At 35.6% G+C, this 17780-nt stretch overlaps 1 protein-coding gene across 1 annotated transcript in view; it reads left to right on the plus strand.

Annotated features, from left to right (window-relative positions):
• The window catches only part of FANCC (FA complementation group C), a 187599-nt gene that overhangs the window by 90496 nt on the left and 79323 nt on the right, over nt 1-17780 (plus strand). The window contains exons 5-7 of the mRNA XM_051996897.1: nt 7966-8079; nt 9334-9398; nt 17526-17690. Of these exons, the coding sequence (XP_051852857.1) occupies nt 7966-8079; nt 9334-9398; nt 17526-17690 (344 nt within the window). The remainder of the gene's footprint in view (nt 1-7965; nt 8080-9333; nt 9399-17525; nt 17691-17780) is intronic.

The following is a 17780-nucleotide window of genomic DNA, read 5'->3' on the forward strand; positions in this document are numbered from 1 at the left end:
ACTTTAACATGTTTAACATGTATGAGACTGCCTGCCATCTAGGAGAGGGAGTGGAAGTAAGGAAGGGAAAATTTGGAGCAGAAATGATTACAAGGGTCAATATTGAAAAATTACCCATGCATATGTTCTGTCAATAAAAAGCTATAATAAAAAAATTAAATAATTGGTACAAATAATGTTCAGCTATTATTTGAAGTAATAGCTAGTAAACCTGCACTTACACGAAGTGCTATACGTGCTATATACAAAGGAAATTTATCACTGGCAAGTTTTTAATTCATAGAAATTCTCTATATTACTGAAATTAAAAATAAAAAATTGAGTTGAAGTTTCATTTTGAAACAAAGATAAAGATATTTTGTCTATGAACTCTACCATATTCAGAACAATGAGATAGAGGCTGTGGAGAGATTAGATCTCTCATTCCATCAGTGTAGGGAACTTCCTCCAACACTACTGAGCAGCAATTATTCCAAAACTTTAGTCATATATTTGCTGAAGGGCCCAAGAGCTTAAATAATGTGCCTGTTACACAGCCAGTATGTATTCAAGCATTTTTTAAACTTCTGGTATATGCCAACTAATGCATTAAGAAGCAGGGATACAGAGAAAGACCAAAAACAATCCCTATTTTCAAAGAACTCACCTTCTCATGGGGGAAGAGAACATGCAAACAACTGTATACAAACAAAATAAAGACAGGATAAATTGGAGATAATCACCTGAGCAAAGGCACTAGCATTAGTGGGGAATAGGAAACCTTATTTAAGGTGGGATTAAGCCACAAGGTAAAGATAAAAAGGGAGAACATTTCAGGTATGAAAGAGAGCCAGTGAAAATTCCTGGAGTTGGGAAATTGGGGTGTCTTGTGCAAAGAATGTCTGATGGTGAAGCCAGCTTACAAACAAAATGCATGCAGGATACATTGGAGTTCATCTTGAAGAGAAAGTACAAGCAGGAACTAACTGTCCATCCACATATCATAATTTATTTAATCATTCCCAAATAGGATAATCCCCATTTTTCTAAATTTTGGCAACAATCAAAAGAACTATTTAAACATATTTATATGTTGGATTTTTCCTTTTTTTTCCCCTGAGGCAATTGGAGTTAAGTGACTTGCCCAGGGTCACACAGATAGTGTATTGTGTCTAAGATCAGATTTGAATTTGGGGTCTTCTTGACTTCAAGGCTGATGCTCTATTCACTGCACTGCCTAGCTGCCTTTTTTTTTTTTTTTTTTTACTTTTAGGACAATACACCTAGGAGTAGTGTGACAGGTACACTGTCCTAACTCTTTTCCTAGTACAGAGAGATTCATTCTCTCTCTACTTTCCCCCTTCTTCTCCCCCCCCCTCCTCCCCGCCCCAACACACACCTTAAAATTTATTGAGATCTTCCTAAAATTTGATCGGTTCAAAGGCTGAGGTTGTTGACATAATTTTTGCATTGCCTGGATACCAAGCAGCCAAAGGAAGCTGGAGGAATTTCTTGTTAGCTGGTGGATTGCAATTGCATCGTTGTCACTAAACTTAAGGATCTTCTTAATATCCTCTTGATATGACTATGTACATCTTTTTTGGTTACTCGTTGAATGAACTTTTTGTTTTAATTTTGAACCTAATCTGCCATGGGAATGGCCTGATTCAGGCCCAATTCAGAACAAATGACTTGACTGGGTCAAAGGGTATCTGGTTCCATTTTATAGGTGAGCACATACCATTCATGTATACATTTATGATGACTAATTGTGTATTTACTTCTGTCCCATTCTCTTCTATTTCTTCCTGTCACTTTAGAAAAAAATCTTCTCCCTCCTTAAAAGTCTATTTTGCTTTTCACCATTAACTCCCTTGATTAGCCCTTCCTTTTATCATTTTTCTCCCCGTTTGGGTTATATTTCTATACCCAACTTGAGAGAGAGAGAGAGAGAGAGAGAGAGAGAGAGAGAGAGAGAGAGAGAGAGAGAGAAAGTATGTGTGTTTTCCTATTAGAACCAGTTGCAGTGAGAGTGAAGTTTAAGCATTCCTTCCCTCCCAATTTTCCCCTCTATTGAAAAAACTCTTCCTTGTATGTCTCTTATGTAAGAAAAATTTTCCTGTTGTATTTTTCTCTTTCCATTTCTCTGAGTTCATCCCTCTTTCCACCTCTTCATTTTTATTGGACATCATTCCAAGGCAATCAACTCACACCCTGCCTGCATTCCTTCTAACTGCTCTAATAATAAGAGTTTCAAAGATGTAGCTTGAACACTGCCTTTCACATGAAGCCTCTCTGGATGTCTGCTTTTAGTTAGCTACTTTGTTTTTATTTGTATTTATTCTTTTTTTATAGGGTGTCCCAAAAGGCTTGGCATAGTCTGTAAAGCTTATTTTAGAAATGCACTTAATTCTTTTCTATAGTCACTCATATGAGTAGTAAATGCAAGATTAGAGATGCAAGACCTGTCAGAAGACAGGTGGAATTAAGTTTTATGCTAATAGTAACAATTCAAAGTGTTTTCATGATGCTAAGAAGCTATTTATGGGCCAGAGATCTATGATGAATCTACTTTGTGCTCATGGAGCCTCATTGATTAGTGATAAGAATGTGATTCTGGAGAGTGGACTGAACAGATCATCATTATTCAGTGCTGAAGCCGTTGATCATATGCCTCAGATTGAAGTCAACCCCTCTCTAGCTGAACTTTCTTTTTTTTTTTTTAATTAATTAATTAATTAATTAATTAAATAACTTTTTATTGACAGAACCCATGTCAGGGTAATTTTTTACAGCATTATCCCTTGCACTCATTTCTGTTCCGATTTTTCCCCTCCCCAAGATGGCAAGCAGTCCTATATATGTTAGATATGTTGCAGTATATCCTAGATACAATATATGTGTGCAGAACTGAACAGTTCTCTTGTTTGGAGAATTGGATTCAGAAGGTAAAAATAACCCGGGAAGAAAAACAAAGATGCAAGCAGTTTATATTCATTCCCCAGTGTTCTTTGGGTGTAGCTGCTTCTGTCCATCCTTGATCAATTGAAACTGAATTATCTAGCTGAACTTTCAACTGAAGAAGTGGTGATGAAAGCCATTAGGCTTCTCTCCTGTGGCATGCTGATTGTATTTAAACTGAAAGGCAGGGTTGGTAAACTGAAATTATTTCAGATTATAGGCAAGAGGAGGTTATCCTCCAGAATTTAAATGATGCTTCCATTGTTCATCCCAATCCTGTGACAGTCCCAGAGGGGTGTTATGGGCCAGAACTCTGAACTTGAAACGAAGGATGCTTACAAGGTACTAAGTGGAATTGAGGAGACAATGGTTAAATCTAGTTTAGCATTGATTTAATCCTATAACAAATAATGGTTTCCTAGTGATATGATGATTGGTTTGTACTCAGTGTGGAGCATATAAACTAGAAGCCTCAGGGAGATTCAGAAACTTTTGGAGAGAAGACAAAGGACTGGAGGGCAAGAGCTTAAGCTCTCAGAACCAAGGAGAGAAATTCAATTCGATCTTTGATCTTCCTGTTGGCTGGTCTGGACTCCTGTACTTCCCCCATTAAGACCAAGGCCAGACTGAAAGGCTCTCCAGAAAGCTGCCCAGTCCTAGGAAGGAGATAATAAAGGATCTGGACTATAAGAAAGCTAACCATGCCCCAGGAAAGGAGACAAAACTTTGAAAGAGATAATAAAAGATTTGGACTTTAACTCCTGGCTACTTGTGTGGTGATTACTGAACTGAAATGAAGGCTGCCTCCAGAGACCCCAAGAAAGCCTCAATAGAGAACATTATATTTTAGAGAGAACATTACAGAGGGAATCTCTTTCTTAGTTGTACCTGGAAAAATTCTTCCCAGAGTCCTCCTTGATAGACTAATCCTTCACCTGAAAGATGATCATCTATCTAAGGGCCACTATGGCTTCAGAAAAAATTGAGGAATGGTTGAAATGGTATTTGTTGCCTGACATTTTCAGGAGAAATGCCAGGAGCAGATCAGAAATATGTCTACATTTGTTGATCTGACAGTATTCTTTGATACTGTTCCTTTTCATTTCAGCATACCTCAAAAAATATCTTTTTAGTGTGAATATTCCTTGCAGCTGCTTCCCATACTACTTCTGGTTGCCTGAGCACAGAGTCTCCATTGAGTCCTAACCTCATTGTTAATTTTCTGGATGACAGGTTAGACAGTGATATAGAATTATTCTCCTCTAAGATCTGTTAGAGGAGCATATAGGTGGAACAATGAATAGATTCCCGGGCCTAAAGTCAGAAGGACTTGAGTTCACATCCAGTCTCAGACACTTAACTAGCTGAATGACCATGGGCAAGTCACTTAACCCTGTTTGTGTCAGTTTTCTCATTGGTAAAATGAACTAGAGAAGGAAATGATAAACCATTCCTCAATACCTTTGCCAAGAAAACTCCAAATGGGATCATAGAGAGTCAAACATGACTGAAACAACTCATCAACAAAGAGCTATTATGAGTAAAAATGTACATCAATCTCAAGTTCCTTTCAGTTCTTAGGTGATGTCTGGTATATTTATAAAGTTCACAAAGAAAAATGTGAGAAAGAAAGCTTGTTTTACCTGGGTGATTTTGCTTAAGCCTTCTAGTCCTGGACTTCATTTGCTTCCTTATATAAAATGAAAGCATTAGACTAGGTAACCTCTGAAGTCCTTTCTAGCTCTAAATCTGTGATCTTATGTTATGGTTGAATGATCAGACTGAAAGGGTTTTCTGTGGGAAGCCTCTCGTGATCCTTCCAGCTGCTGCTTAACTGCCCCCTCATTTGTATAGGTTTTTCTATGAGCATGCCATCTTCTCAATAGAATATAAGCTTCTTAATGGTAAGGACTGTTTCATTGTTGTCTTTTTATTTCAGCATCTGACATAATACCTGCTGCAGAATAGATGCTTAATAAATTATTATTGATTGGTTTATATGGATAGTGTAATTTAAGAAACATTTTTAGATTATCTTGATGTACAATGTTTAATTTTGCATTCACTGCTTTTTATGTTGATGTTGACTCTTCTACTTAATTTATTTTTACCAAAATTCCTGTCTCCAAAATATCTTCCATTCCTTTTTCTTTTCTATTCTTTTCTTTTGGCCAAATGCCACTAGGTGGCAGTAGAAAAATTATTATTGACAAGCTGAAAACTATCCATCCAATGGGAATTCAGCCAGAAAAGCCTGGGGAACTTCAGTCTTATGTTGCAAAGATTATTTGGACATGATGGCTGTTTTCAGTATTTGGAAGGTTGTAATATGGGATTAAACTTATGTTCTTTTGTTACAAAGAGGCAAATTTAAACTATAAGTTAAGAAAAGCTTTGTAATAAATAGAGTTATCTAAAAGTAGAATGGGCTGCCTTGTCATATGTTATAATAGAGATTCCTTCTAGGCATGAATTGAACTGGGTTACTTCTGAAGCATCTTCCCATCGTAAATTCAGTGATATTTCAAAATTTTTTACTTGTGAAAATTCACCTTCATGCCAATAGCATTTTTAAGTTCTCTTTCACATAAACAGAATTTCCTTTGTAAAAACATTTTAAAAAATAAATAGATGGGGGTAGCTAGGTGGCACAGTGGATAGAGCACCAGCCCTGAAGTCAGGAGGACTTGAGTTCAAATCTGGCCTCAGACACTTAACATTCCCTAGTTGTGTGACCCTGGGCAAGTTACTTACTCTCAGTTACCTCAGAAAAAAATAAACAGATGAAAAGGATATTGTAGGAAATAAGCATTCCAGTGATAATGTAATGATTGATATTTTTAGCACAGTGGTTTAGTTACATTGCATACATTTAAATTATTTTAGGTTATTAGCCTATTAGGTATTTAATCTCCCTGAGTCAGAACCTTTACCTTTATTCATTCTTTTTACTGTCTTTTCTAGTTAAATTTTTTTTTTCTTATAAAAGGTCTTGACCCCAAAGTATCTTACCTTCTTCATTGTTTTAGGCTTTATGCCACTAGGTGGCAGTAGAAAAATTAGTCTTGTTATAAATGGCTAATGTATATAAATCTTTTGAAAGGAAATTAAATGTATTATTATAGATGTTATAAAATGAGATAATAAAGAAGGAAATACAAAACTATACCTGGATTTATAAGGTTATTTTGTAATGGTTTTAGCTAGAAGAATATTGGTTCCCATTTATCTTTAGGCAGTAGGGAAAAACTAGGCTTAGATTAGGCTCTGGTGATTGAATAGACTCAAGAGACTCTTAGATGAGTACCCTCATTTTATAAAAGGCCCAGGAAGATTAAATGACTTTTGATATGATTTAGGAGCTATAATTTGAGTCCAGTTCCTCTGACTTTAGAGCCAGTACTTTTTCTACTATACCCCCCCATATCATAATGGGGAAAAATTAAGCTTTTTACTTTATTAGTTTGGAAACTCAAATCTTATTTGCCATGAGTGGTAAGGTAAAAAGAGGAAGAAATCTAGTTTTTTTTAATATTCAATTATGTTATGCACTCAATATGTTATAGTATTCAATATTAATCACTCAGAAACAACTACCCTACAGATAATCCTGGTGGGGTTTGGAGCCCATTAAAGAAGGCAGACCTTCCTAATGTCTCTCCTAAATTCCATAAGATATTTCCATCTCTATCTCTATCTCTACATCAGCAAGGCAGGGAGGTCCCAATAAGATGATCTCTAAAGAAAGCCTCTTATAGTTTCAAGTACATGATACTATGATCCTATGACCTCATGCCTTATTTTTAATAATAATCTCTTGATTCATTGCCCTGCCCCTCTTTTGTTTCTCTTCTTCCATCCATTCTATATACTATTGTCAGATTAATCTGTGGCAAGGTACCATTTCCATCTTGATACTCCTGTCCTCATAAATTTAGGGGGATTCTTCATTCCTTAAACATCAACTCAAGCTTCCTCCTTGTGTTTTTCCTGTCTTATTTGTCTAATCTCTTTACTGTCCTGCACACAGTCTATCCTATTACCAAGTTCTGTTCTCTGAATTTTATTTCACTCTCCTATATTTTCTATTAGTCTCTGCTTCCTGGAACAGTCTTCCCAACTCCTTTCTACCTATTTAAATTTAAGTTTCCAAATATTCATTAACTCTTTACAGTTATTCTAACCCATATAGATATTTCTCTACCAAAATTTTTCTTGCATTTAAAAGGACAATATTTTAGAGTTATTTATTCTCCAGTTGTCTCTTGTGTGTCCAGGTTATCTTTTCTCCTCAACTGGATTCATTCATAACAACTCCTTCCAACTCAAAAAGACTCATTGTCATTTTTTATATGTACTTACTGCTTTTTCTGCCTCCATTTTCTCATGTTTATGCCATTGCCCTTGCCAAAGATGTATTCTCTTTTCTGCCTGCTCCTTTTCCCCAATCTCTTCCTTTTAAAATCCTACCCTTCTTTTAAGGAATTCATAGAATTAATGGGCTTTTGATACAGTCTTATTTGTTTATATCTGTTTCCATAGAATTCACCTTTTAAAAATACTATAGAAAAAGGTTTTAAAAGAAACAAAATTATTTCTCCTTAAGCTACTAAAGTTTTTTTTTTTTTTTCTATATCAAATTGATGGTCAAGCACACATTTTTTAAAAATATAATTTTGTCAGGTGAAAAAAATTTTAAATTAAATTTCCTATTATTCAGATCTTGAATTACAGTTTTCTGCTTGTAAGTAGGTACTATCTGCCAGACAGACTAGACCAAATTTGTCCCACAAAGAGCACACCAAACCAGATAAAAATGTAGTAGTTGTTAAAAATAGAATAAAGCATAGATAATATTAATAAGTAGTTTTCTAGGTCTCAAAATGCTGCTCATAAAGATCCATTTCTATTTGAGTTTGATGCCATTGGGTTAGACCATTTACAGACATATTCTATATAAGAGGTATAAGACAACATACTTTTAAAAGATCATTAATTCTTTCCTCTTTCCAATAATTCTTTTAGAGTTTATTATGCCATCTACTTTCATCATCCAAACTTGGACTTAATGAAGTTGGAACTGTTAGTCAAGCTCTTGGGTATACATCTTCAGATTATTATCCTAAATTGCTAAAAAATGTGAGTACTTTATTAAGTATTAAAATTTCCATTGTCAAACACAGGATCAATAGAAAGGTAAATGGAAATATTTCACTACTCCATGAAGGATGTTTATCAGTGCTTTGTTTATATCTTCTTACCTTGGACATACATATAGCCATTTAAGGAAGAAACTTGAAAGAGGTGTTTATGAAAAAGGAGAAGGAAGCCTGGAAAGGCTATACTAAATCTTAAGTTTTTTTAAAAAATTTAAACAAAGCCCATTTGTTCATCTAAATGTTTTAGTATAAGCTTCCTTGATTCATGTAAACAGTGTCTGGTAGTATTAGACAAATCTTACATTTTAGAAATCCTTTTTTTGTATTGTTTTGTTTTGTTTTTTAAGATTTCATATTATCGTGGAAAATAAATTAAATCAAATAATTCATCTTAGTAGTAGAACTATGTTTATGCTGCTCCACATATCAGCCAATTTAGAAAATGTTTATTAAATAATTCCTATTGCTTATTTTAAAAAAGTACTATAGGAAATCTTATTTGATATAATTCTAGAAATGCTAGTAATAGCATAAGAAGATTAAATTGAGATACTAATAAGCATAAGACAAGAAAAGATAAAATAAAAACTCCACTACATATGATATAACAAATTACTTCAAGATCCCAGAAAGTCGATTAAAACATTAATTGAAACAATAATTTTAATAAAGTAGCAGAACATAAAAGAAACACATAAAATTATTAACCACACCATGAAGGCACTCATTTTAAGTTTAATATATACTTAAAGTTTTATATGTAATAAATTCATAGTTTCTTATACAAGCCTTTTTCTAGCCTTTGTATATAGAGACATTTATATTTATTTTTGTTGATGTTTATAAAGTTCTGTAGTAAAAGAAAATTTGAAAAATAAAATAAAAAGTATTTGTTGATCAAACCAGTCCTTTGAAAACTTTAAACCTTAAATATTTATAGATTGTCTATTTTTTAAAATTCACCCAAAGCATTCCTCTCAAACATTCCTTGTTCTAGAGAATAATTTCTTGTGAGTTTGGAAAGCCAATCTAACTTTTGTTCATATGCCTGTGCAGAAATAAGATACCATGAACATTAAATACAATCACATTATATGTGGCTCTGATAAAATAAAACAAATGGAGAGGTTTGGGGAGTGAAATTATTCAAGAAATGCCACTCACGTCAGCAAAATAGAATTGATCTCATCCTGTTTGCAATATATATTAACCTGTTACTGATTTTGTTTTACAGATGGTCTTATCATTAGTGAATGAACTCAGAGTGAATCATCTTAATGGATTTAGCACTGGAAAAACGTAGGTACCTCCCAAACTTTAAAATGAACAAGTTAAATTTTGAGTTAAGATGTTTTAATGAGGCAGCTAGATGGCCTAGTGGATAAAGTCCCAATCCTGGAGTCTGGAGGACCTGAATTCAAATTCTGCCTCAGACACTTAACACTTCCTAGCTGAATAAGTCACTTTCCTCCAGTTGCCTCACAAAAAAAGAAAAAGAAAAGGGAAAGCGTTGGATGTTTTAAAATTCTAGATAAAAAACATAATTCTACTCTTATGACGAATATGTAAAAAGCTTCCATTAGGCAATCTGCTCAAAAGTATGGGGCCAGGGGGACAGGAATTGGGATCAAGATGGAGTAGGTTGACTTTGGCAAGATTATCTCATCATCTAAATAAGAAGAGAGTGATGTGAAATGAGAATGACTGGAAGAGAAGGAAAAAGGGATTAGTAATAACAGCCACACAGGAATTGGAAGCTCATTAGCTTCCTATCAACTCCAACTACTACAGAATTTTTATAATTTATGTTGCTTAGTGTGGTGTTTTTCTTCTTTAAAATATGATTCTCTCTGGGGGAAAGCAGGTTTCTTGGGGAGGTTTTCTGGAGGCAGACTTAGTTTCAGTTAAGAGTAATAATCATCCAAATGCAGCCAGGTGCTGAAAGTTCACATCTTTTATTGTGTCCTTCAATATAACCTGGTTACTTTTTCTTAAAGGCCTATCTCTCTGCTTGGTTCCAAGAGCTCCCTCCAAATATCTCCAAATCCAAAGATTTGTCCTTTAGCCTCCAGCCAGCCAGGTGGAAAATGGAATGAATCTCTCTTACCTCTGAGAGAGGACTTCTGGCTCTCAATCTACCAGGGAGCTCTGTGTCTCTCCCAGCGTGCTCCTCTCCAATCTAAATTCAGCTGACTGGGCTCACTGAAGCTCTATTTATGCTCCTTCTTGGAGAGAGGGATTATGGGATTTCTTCCAGAGTGCTCTCTGGCCCTAAGAGCTTCAGGGGAGGTGTGAATTCACAAAGTTACAAAGTTTACTTTGTGAAGCTCCCATACTTGTGAACTCCAATGAGTACTTAAATACTTCTTGCTTAATAAGCTCTCTAAAGGTGTGAACACAAGCATTGTATCAATTAGTTCTACTTAGTACCTTGTTTCAGGTTCTGGCCCAAACCATTTCCTTGTAAGATCAGATCAGTGATACTGAACCATGCTAAATTAGATAATTATTGTCTCTATCAACTCTAATGACTTAACAGTTTGTAAAGATTCCAACAGCTTAGTATATGTTTCTTTAACTCTGGACTCCCTCTTTATTAAAAGCATTCCTGTCCTTCACCATTCCACTCATTTTGTCCCCTTTATCTGGAGCACCTTCTAAAGCATTTAGTGATTTAGTTAATAATAATGATAACAGCATTTACAAATACCTTAAGGGTTTACACATCCCTTTATAAATATTAATACATTTTGTCTTCACAACAACCCTAAGAGAGAAGTACTACATTATCCTCACCTTACAAATGAAGAGACTGAGGCAGACAGGTTAAGTGACTTTCCCAGGTTTAGACAGACTTGAAACCAGCTTTGACTTCAGGTCTTCCTGATTCCAGACTTAGTGCTCCTTTACCACCAATTATCTAGACAGGTCTTTTAGTGAAGGTGCACACAATCTCTAGGTTGGAGGGGTTCTCAGAGGTTGTCTAGTTTAAATTGAAATTGAAGGGTCATCCCTCTCCACCAAGGATGGGGAACTTTTTTTCTGCCAAGGGCCATTTGGATATTTATAACATTATTTGAGGGCCATATAAAATTATCAGTTTATAGAACTTCAGCAGTCATCCTGCAGTTGATTATGCAAAGGATTTCTCTGATGTTTTATGGCCATGTTCTCCACCCTAACTCTATGTCATACCCACCCAGTAGCCTGATGCTACTTCTACCTGAAGACTTTTTTTTTCCCCCCTGAGACAATTGGGGTTAAGTGACTTGCCCAGGGTCACACAGCTACCGTGTTTCCCCGATAATAAGACACTTATTATTTTTTTGGACAGAAAAACACCAGAGGGCTTATTTTCAGGGGAGGGCTTATTTTAATGAACATTGACAGCAATTTTAATAAACAGGTAAATGTGAACAAAAAAAAAGTACCTTTATTCAATAATGATCATGTCATCTTCTTCAGCAACATCATCATAAGTGTCCATACCCTGAATTCCGTCCTGAATGTCTTGCGCCTCTATTTCCTTCATAAGAAGTGGCCCCAATCTGTCATGTCCAGCAATAGAGCTCTCTTTAAATGAACATGTCTCGTCCAGGTAAACTGCTCGTAGTGCCTTGGGGACACAGCTGTCAGTAATTTTATCCCATGACTTCTTCACCCAAGTCACGACTTCTTGCAGACAGGGCTTCACAAAGTTTCCACGCTGATTTCTTTCCATTCTATTTTCAATGTAGTCATTGACTTCCATGCGCAAATGGTCCTTGAATGGCTTGTTTATTGCAATATCAAGGGTCTGAAGATAGGCATTTATTCCTGCAGGAATCATTACTTGATCTATTCTTCTCTCTGCAAGGAAGTTCTTCATTTCTTTAGTGCGGTGAGTGCTGGCTGAATCCCAGATTATCAGACCTCCTTGGTTACCTCACATAACAAGTGGCAGCATTAAATCAACCCACTTTCTTATAACGGCTTGTGTACACCAGGCTTTTTCGGTTTCAAGAACGTAAATGCCTGATACACGTTTAATCTTATCTTTCTTGCCCTTGATGATGATTAGAGGTGTGGCTTTCTTTCCATCCAAACAATTGCCAAAACACAGGTGACCTGTGCAGATAGAATAATAAAATTATGACCATCAGTCCTTCTTTTCACTCCATCATGCCCCTCAATAATGTTTTAACCCCATCATGCTCCCTGAGTGCTCCTTCTATCCTCCATGATGCCCCCTGAGTTCTTTTATCCTCCATGATGCCCTCTGAGTTCTTCTTTTATCCTCCATCATACCCCTTTTATCCTTCATCATGCCCCCTCACTCCCGCTTACATACCAGGTTTTTATGTTGTCCTGCCTCAGCTCTCCTCCACGGCACTGCTCTCAATGGCGCCAGCAAGCAAATCACTGGGGAAGAACAGGATGACGTGCTCACTGCAGCAGCTCTGATTGGATGCAGCTTGGAGCACGGCATGTGTTTCACCCAGGGGAGAGACGGTGCATACAGAGGGTACCGTAATATAGCGTATAGGGCAGGGGATCACCTTCACTACAGTAGCAATCTCAATAGGGCTTATTTTCGGGGGAGGGCTTATTTTAGAGGAATCTTACACAGTAAGGGGAGGGCTTATTTTCCAGATAGGTCTTATTATCGGGGAAACATGGTAGGAAGTGTTAAGTGTCTGTGACCAGATTTGAACTTGGGTCCTCCTGACTTCAGGGCTGTGCTTTATCCATTGTGCCATCTAGTTGCCCAAGATTTCTTGTAAGAAGGAAAACTACTCCCTTCTAGGGCAGTCTTTTCCACTTTGGAATGGTGCTAATCACTATACAATGATGCTATTGTTTTCAAAAGTTTGTCTGTTCTCTGTTTTTTCATCAGGATGCCTGGTTGAATATGTAAATTATTCTGATAAAGATTTTATAATAAACGGGAAAGCAGTCATATGAGTTGGAAATAATTGATGTTTTCTCAGCTGCCTTTTCAGGGAATGAGTCCATGCTTTCTTTTAAAAGCATTTGGTCTCTTCTCTTCTGTCAGATAATTAGAGAGTTCAGTGACTGTTGCTTTCAGCCTGATTCACATTTGCTTTTTATGTTACTACATTCACTTCAGTAACAATAATAGCTTATACTTACATAGCACTATAAAGTCTGTAGAATGCTTAATAAATGCCTCACTTTATTCTCACAATAGGCCTTATAAAAGAAGTATTAGAGGTATTATCTTTTTTTTTTTCCTCCAAAGGAGAAAATCCAGCCAGATAGAAGTTAAATGACATGGCCAAGGATACAGAAATAATTTATTATTTGAAATAGCTAGTGTCATGGTCTAGAGCCCAGGTCTTAAAATTTTTCCACTTATAACCCCTTTTTACCCAAGAAATTTTTATGCAATTCCAGATATAGTGGTATGTAAAATAGGTATGAAAATCAAACATTTACTGATAATAAATCATAAAGAAATTATTTTGAAATGATATTTTGGCATAGATGTAATTTTATCATTTATTAAAGATGAAAGCAAATTTTCATACTAATCAGATGGATATGCTATATCTTTTAAAGAAACTTTGGTATTGAGAGCTTGGATTCAGGAAGCCCTGAAGTCAAATCCTGCCTCACACACTTAGAAACAAACAGTGTAACTCTGAGCAAGTTACTTCACCTTTGCCTCAGGTTCCCTCTATTGTAAATGGAAGTAATGATAGCTCCTACTTTGTGTAGAGTTGTTGTGAGGATCAAATGAGATAATACCTGGAGTGCTTTAGTACAGCAGCGCTTGGTACATAGTAGATGATGTATCAATGCTTATTCCCTTCCCATTCCCCCTTCATTTAGTAAAAGTCTCCTAAATGTAAGATGTTGTTCAAATCACACCAAGATTGACTTATTGAGTCTATATGACACTAAAACTTATAAATTCTGTTCATTGTCTGGCCATGACTCACTCATCTTACACAAGTTGATTTTTTTGGATTTAAAACTTTATGCTTAAACCTTGTTAAATTTTACCTTAAAATATTTGGCCAAGCTTTCTAGCATTTCCCTCTCTAGCACAGTGTTAGCTATTCCTCCTAACTTTGTTATCATGTACAGAATTAATAAGCATGCCTGCCACCTATGCCTTTGTCCATGTTACTGATAATAATGTTAAACTTAAGCTCTAGGCCAAGCACAAATTCCTGTAGTGCTCCATCCATTAGATAGTCATTAATGATCCTTTTGTTTTTTGGTCTAGTAATTCAGCCATCTTCACATTTGTGAGACACAGTATAGCGCAGTGGATAGAGTATTGGGCCTGCAGTTAGGAAAATCTGAGTTCAAATCCTATTTCAGATACATATTGTATGACCCTGGGGAAGTCATTTAATCTCTGATTCAGTTTCCTCAAATATAAAATGGGGGGTAATAGCACTAGTCCTTCAGGGTTGTTATATCGAATCAAGTAATACTTGTAATGTGTTTTGTAAACTTTAAGGTATGCTTTAAATTCTGTCTTTTTATTATTTAATTATTATTGGCTAGCTTATATCTATCTCATTCATAAAAAAATTAAGAAATGTTTTTAAGGGTTTTTTATTTGTTTGTTCATTCATTCATTCATGCATGCATGCATGCCAAAAATCAGGTAACTGAAAAAGAATTGCAGTTTGTCTGACATGATCTATTTTTGTATTCATTTTTTTTTTAAAGATCAGTACAATCAATAAATGTATAAAAAAAGTTGCTTACAACTTAATAAATCAAATAATTCCTATAAAATATAACTCAATCTAAATCTTTTTTTGTCTTTGTAAAATGTTTATTCTTTGTATAAGAAAACAAAGAATACACATTATCGCACTTCTCTCTTCCCCTCTCTCACTCTCTTTTTCCATATTAGTCATTTTATGGAAGAAAACTTGAATCTCAAAAAGTAAAAAATAGTATGCTTCAGGCTGTATTCAGATACCATCAGTTTTTTTTTTGTTTGTTTGGTTTTTTTTGTTTTTGTTTTTTTTTGGGGGGGAAGCTGATGCATGGTTCATCATGAGTCCTTTGGGATGGTTTTAGAACATTATATTGCTGAGAATGGCTAAGTTATTTACACTTTTTTGTCATACCTTATTGTTATTACCATGTGTTCTGCTTCTACTCATTTTACTCTGTATCAGGTTAAGTAAGTCTTTTCCAGGTTTTTCTGAAATCATCCTATGTGTCCAATTCTTTTACCACAAAAATCTTCTATTATAATCACGTATAATTTGTCCAGCCATTTCCCAGTGGGTGAACATCTTTTCCATTTCTAATTCTTAGCCAAAGAGCTGCTATAAATATTTTTGTACAAATGGATCTCCCCACCCTTTTTTAATGTCTTTAGGATACAGACCTAGTAGTAGAATGAATGGATCAAAGGGTATGTAAAATAACTCTTTAGGCATAGCTCCAAATTACTCTCCAGAATGGTCCAATCATTGTTTTGTTTTGTTTGGTTTTGTCAAATGACTTGCCTGAAGTCACAAAGTTACTAAATGCCTGAAGCCGGATTTAAACTGAAATCTTTCTGGCTCCAAGGCTGGTCTGTCCAGTATGTCACTCAGCTGCCTCCAGAAGACCTGAGTTCAAATCTAGCTGTAGGAATCTATGTGACTTGGGGAAAATGACTTAACACTGTCTGCCTCAGCTTTCTTAACTAGGTGGCACTTGCCATCTAGAGTTATAAAGATGAAAAAGATAATATTTATAAGAATTTAGTACAATTCCTGGCACATAGCAGCTACTTAATAAATGCTTTTTTTCCCTTCCCCATCTTTTTTTTTTGGGGGGGGGGGGCATGGGGTCAAAACAGTTAAATTCTACTGATATTTTTTGTCTTTCAAGATACAGCGTCCAGTTGCCTAGTCAGGTAGAAACTTTGTTTCTACTTATTCTCATAAGCCATATTGTCTAATGCCATCTGTCATTTCAATACTGTATAATAGTTATTTATGTAGATATGAAATAATGGATAGAATACTGGATTTGAATAGGGAATTTTGCTTTCAATACTTAGTCTGTGGCCACGAATACTATCACTTTCTTTTAGTCTTAGTTTCCTTTTCTCCCAAATTGGATAATGCTCAATGCAGTTCAAAGAGAAAATGTTAAACATTTTGTAAGGCTCCATGTGAATGCTACATAAGCACCAGCACTTAACTCTTCCCATTTCCTCCCTGAAGGAAGAAACTATGTTTTAGTCATCTTTATAGTATGATGCTGGAGAAACTGAGGTAAGATAGAGATTAGAGAGTATTTAATAATTTATTAAATGGAAGAGATTTACTGGGACCAAATGGATCCATGGTTTGGTCCCAGGGTTGAATGAGACTATCATCTCCAAGAATCCAGCAGACAATGAGAGTTCTCAATGACCTGTATACACATGACTCAGACTCAGGGGGTAGATTGAGGCAGGGGTGGAGTCAGGGTGCTGAGAGCAGAACAGGACTCTGATAGGGTGGGGTGAGCCTCTGGAAATGGGGGGAGGCATCTTGAAGACGGTATCTGACATTCTGCTAGCTTGGGATGGGGAGAGGCATTCTGATATTCTAAAACATAAGATCTTTTATCTTTATCAAATATTCTGATAAAGAAGGAGGGGAGTTTTGCAGGACTGAGCTTTGAGCTGACAATTATAAACTGAAGCAGAACAATTAGAGAAACTTGAATCAGAACTGGGTCAGGATAATTAGGGAAACTGAGTCAGGATAATAAAAGAGAATTGTGGCATAACAATAACATTATCATAACTGTTTCTTAAACATAGTAGCCATTCAATAAATGTTTGTTTAAAAAGTAGCTGGTGCCTCAGTGGATAGATAACTGGATCTGGAGTTAGGAAGACCTGGGTTCAAACCCAGTCTCAGACACTTCCTAGCTCTGTGACTCTGGACAAGTCCCTTAACCACTGATTGTCTGATAAAATGGATCCACTGAAGAAGTGACAATAAACCACTCCAGTAATTTTACCCCCAAAACCCCAAAAGGGGTCATCAAGATCCCCATTTGGACATGACTGAAATTACTGAATAACAAACAAAAACAGTTCGTTTAATGAACCTCATCTCAAAAAAATTTCTCCTATTCCTCATATAGAACACCTAATAGATAATGTTTGATCAATAATTTTGGTATATGGTCTTTATTCTGTTTTCTTTGAAGACAAAACAAAGAAAAAGTATGAGTTAAATTCCCAGGTATAAGAGTTGTTAACATTGGAATGGTCATAAAGGAAGGTTATAGAATTTTCTTTTAAAAAGTAAGAGAGATTATTGTTATAGATTATCCCAACTTGAAGTTGGGAATTTGAAACAGGTATCTTAAGGTTTCCTTTAGTCTAAATATTTTATAATTCTGTGATTATATGTGGTCTTAAAAAATGAGTATTTAATTATCTTATTTCTTTATCAGAATTCCAGACAAACAAATAAAGGCCATGTCCCTGCTTTGTATTCCACTCCTCACTTTGCCAGATATCTCACCCTTGCTGGAGGCTTTGCTTACCTACCAAGGAGATGAGCCTAAAGAAATCCTTTGTTCTGAATTTTTAGAAGGTGTAAATGAATCCTTTTTGCAGTAAGTCACATAAAATATATTCTTTTCCCTCCTTAATGTTATGTTTCTGTTGTTTTGTCTTTGTATGGACAAATGCATAGAATTGTGGAG

The sequence above is a fragment of the Antechinus flavipes genome, chromosome 1 (genome assembly GCF_016432865.1).
Source record: "Antechinus flavipes isolate AdamAnt ecotype Samford, QLD, Australia chromosome 1, AdamAnt_v2, whole genome shotgun sequence".
Lineage (NCBI taxonomy): Eukaryota > Metazoa > Chordata > Mammalia > Dasyuromorphia > Dasyuridae > Antechinus > Antechinus flavipes.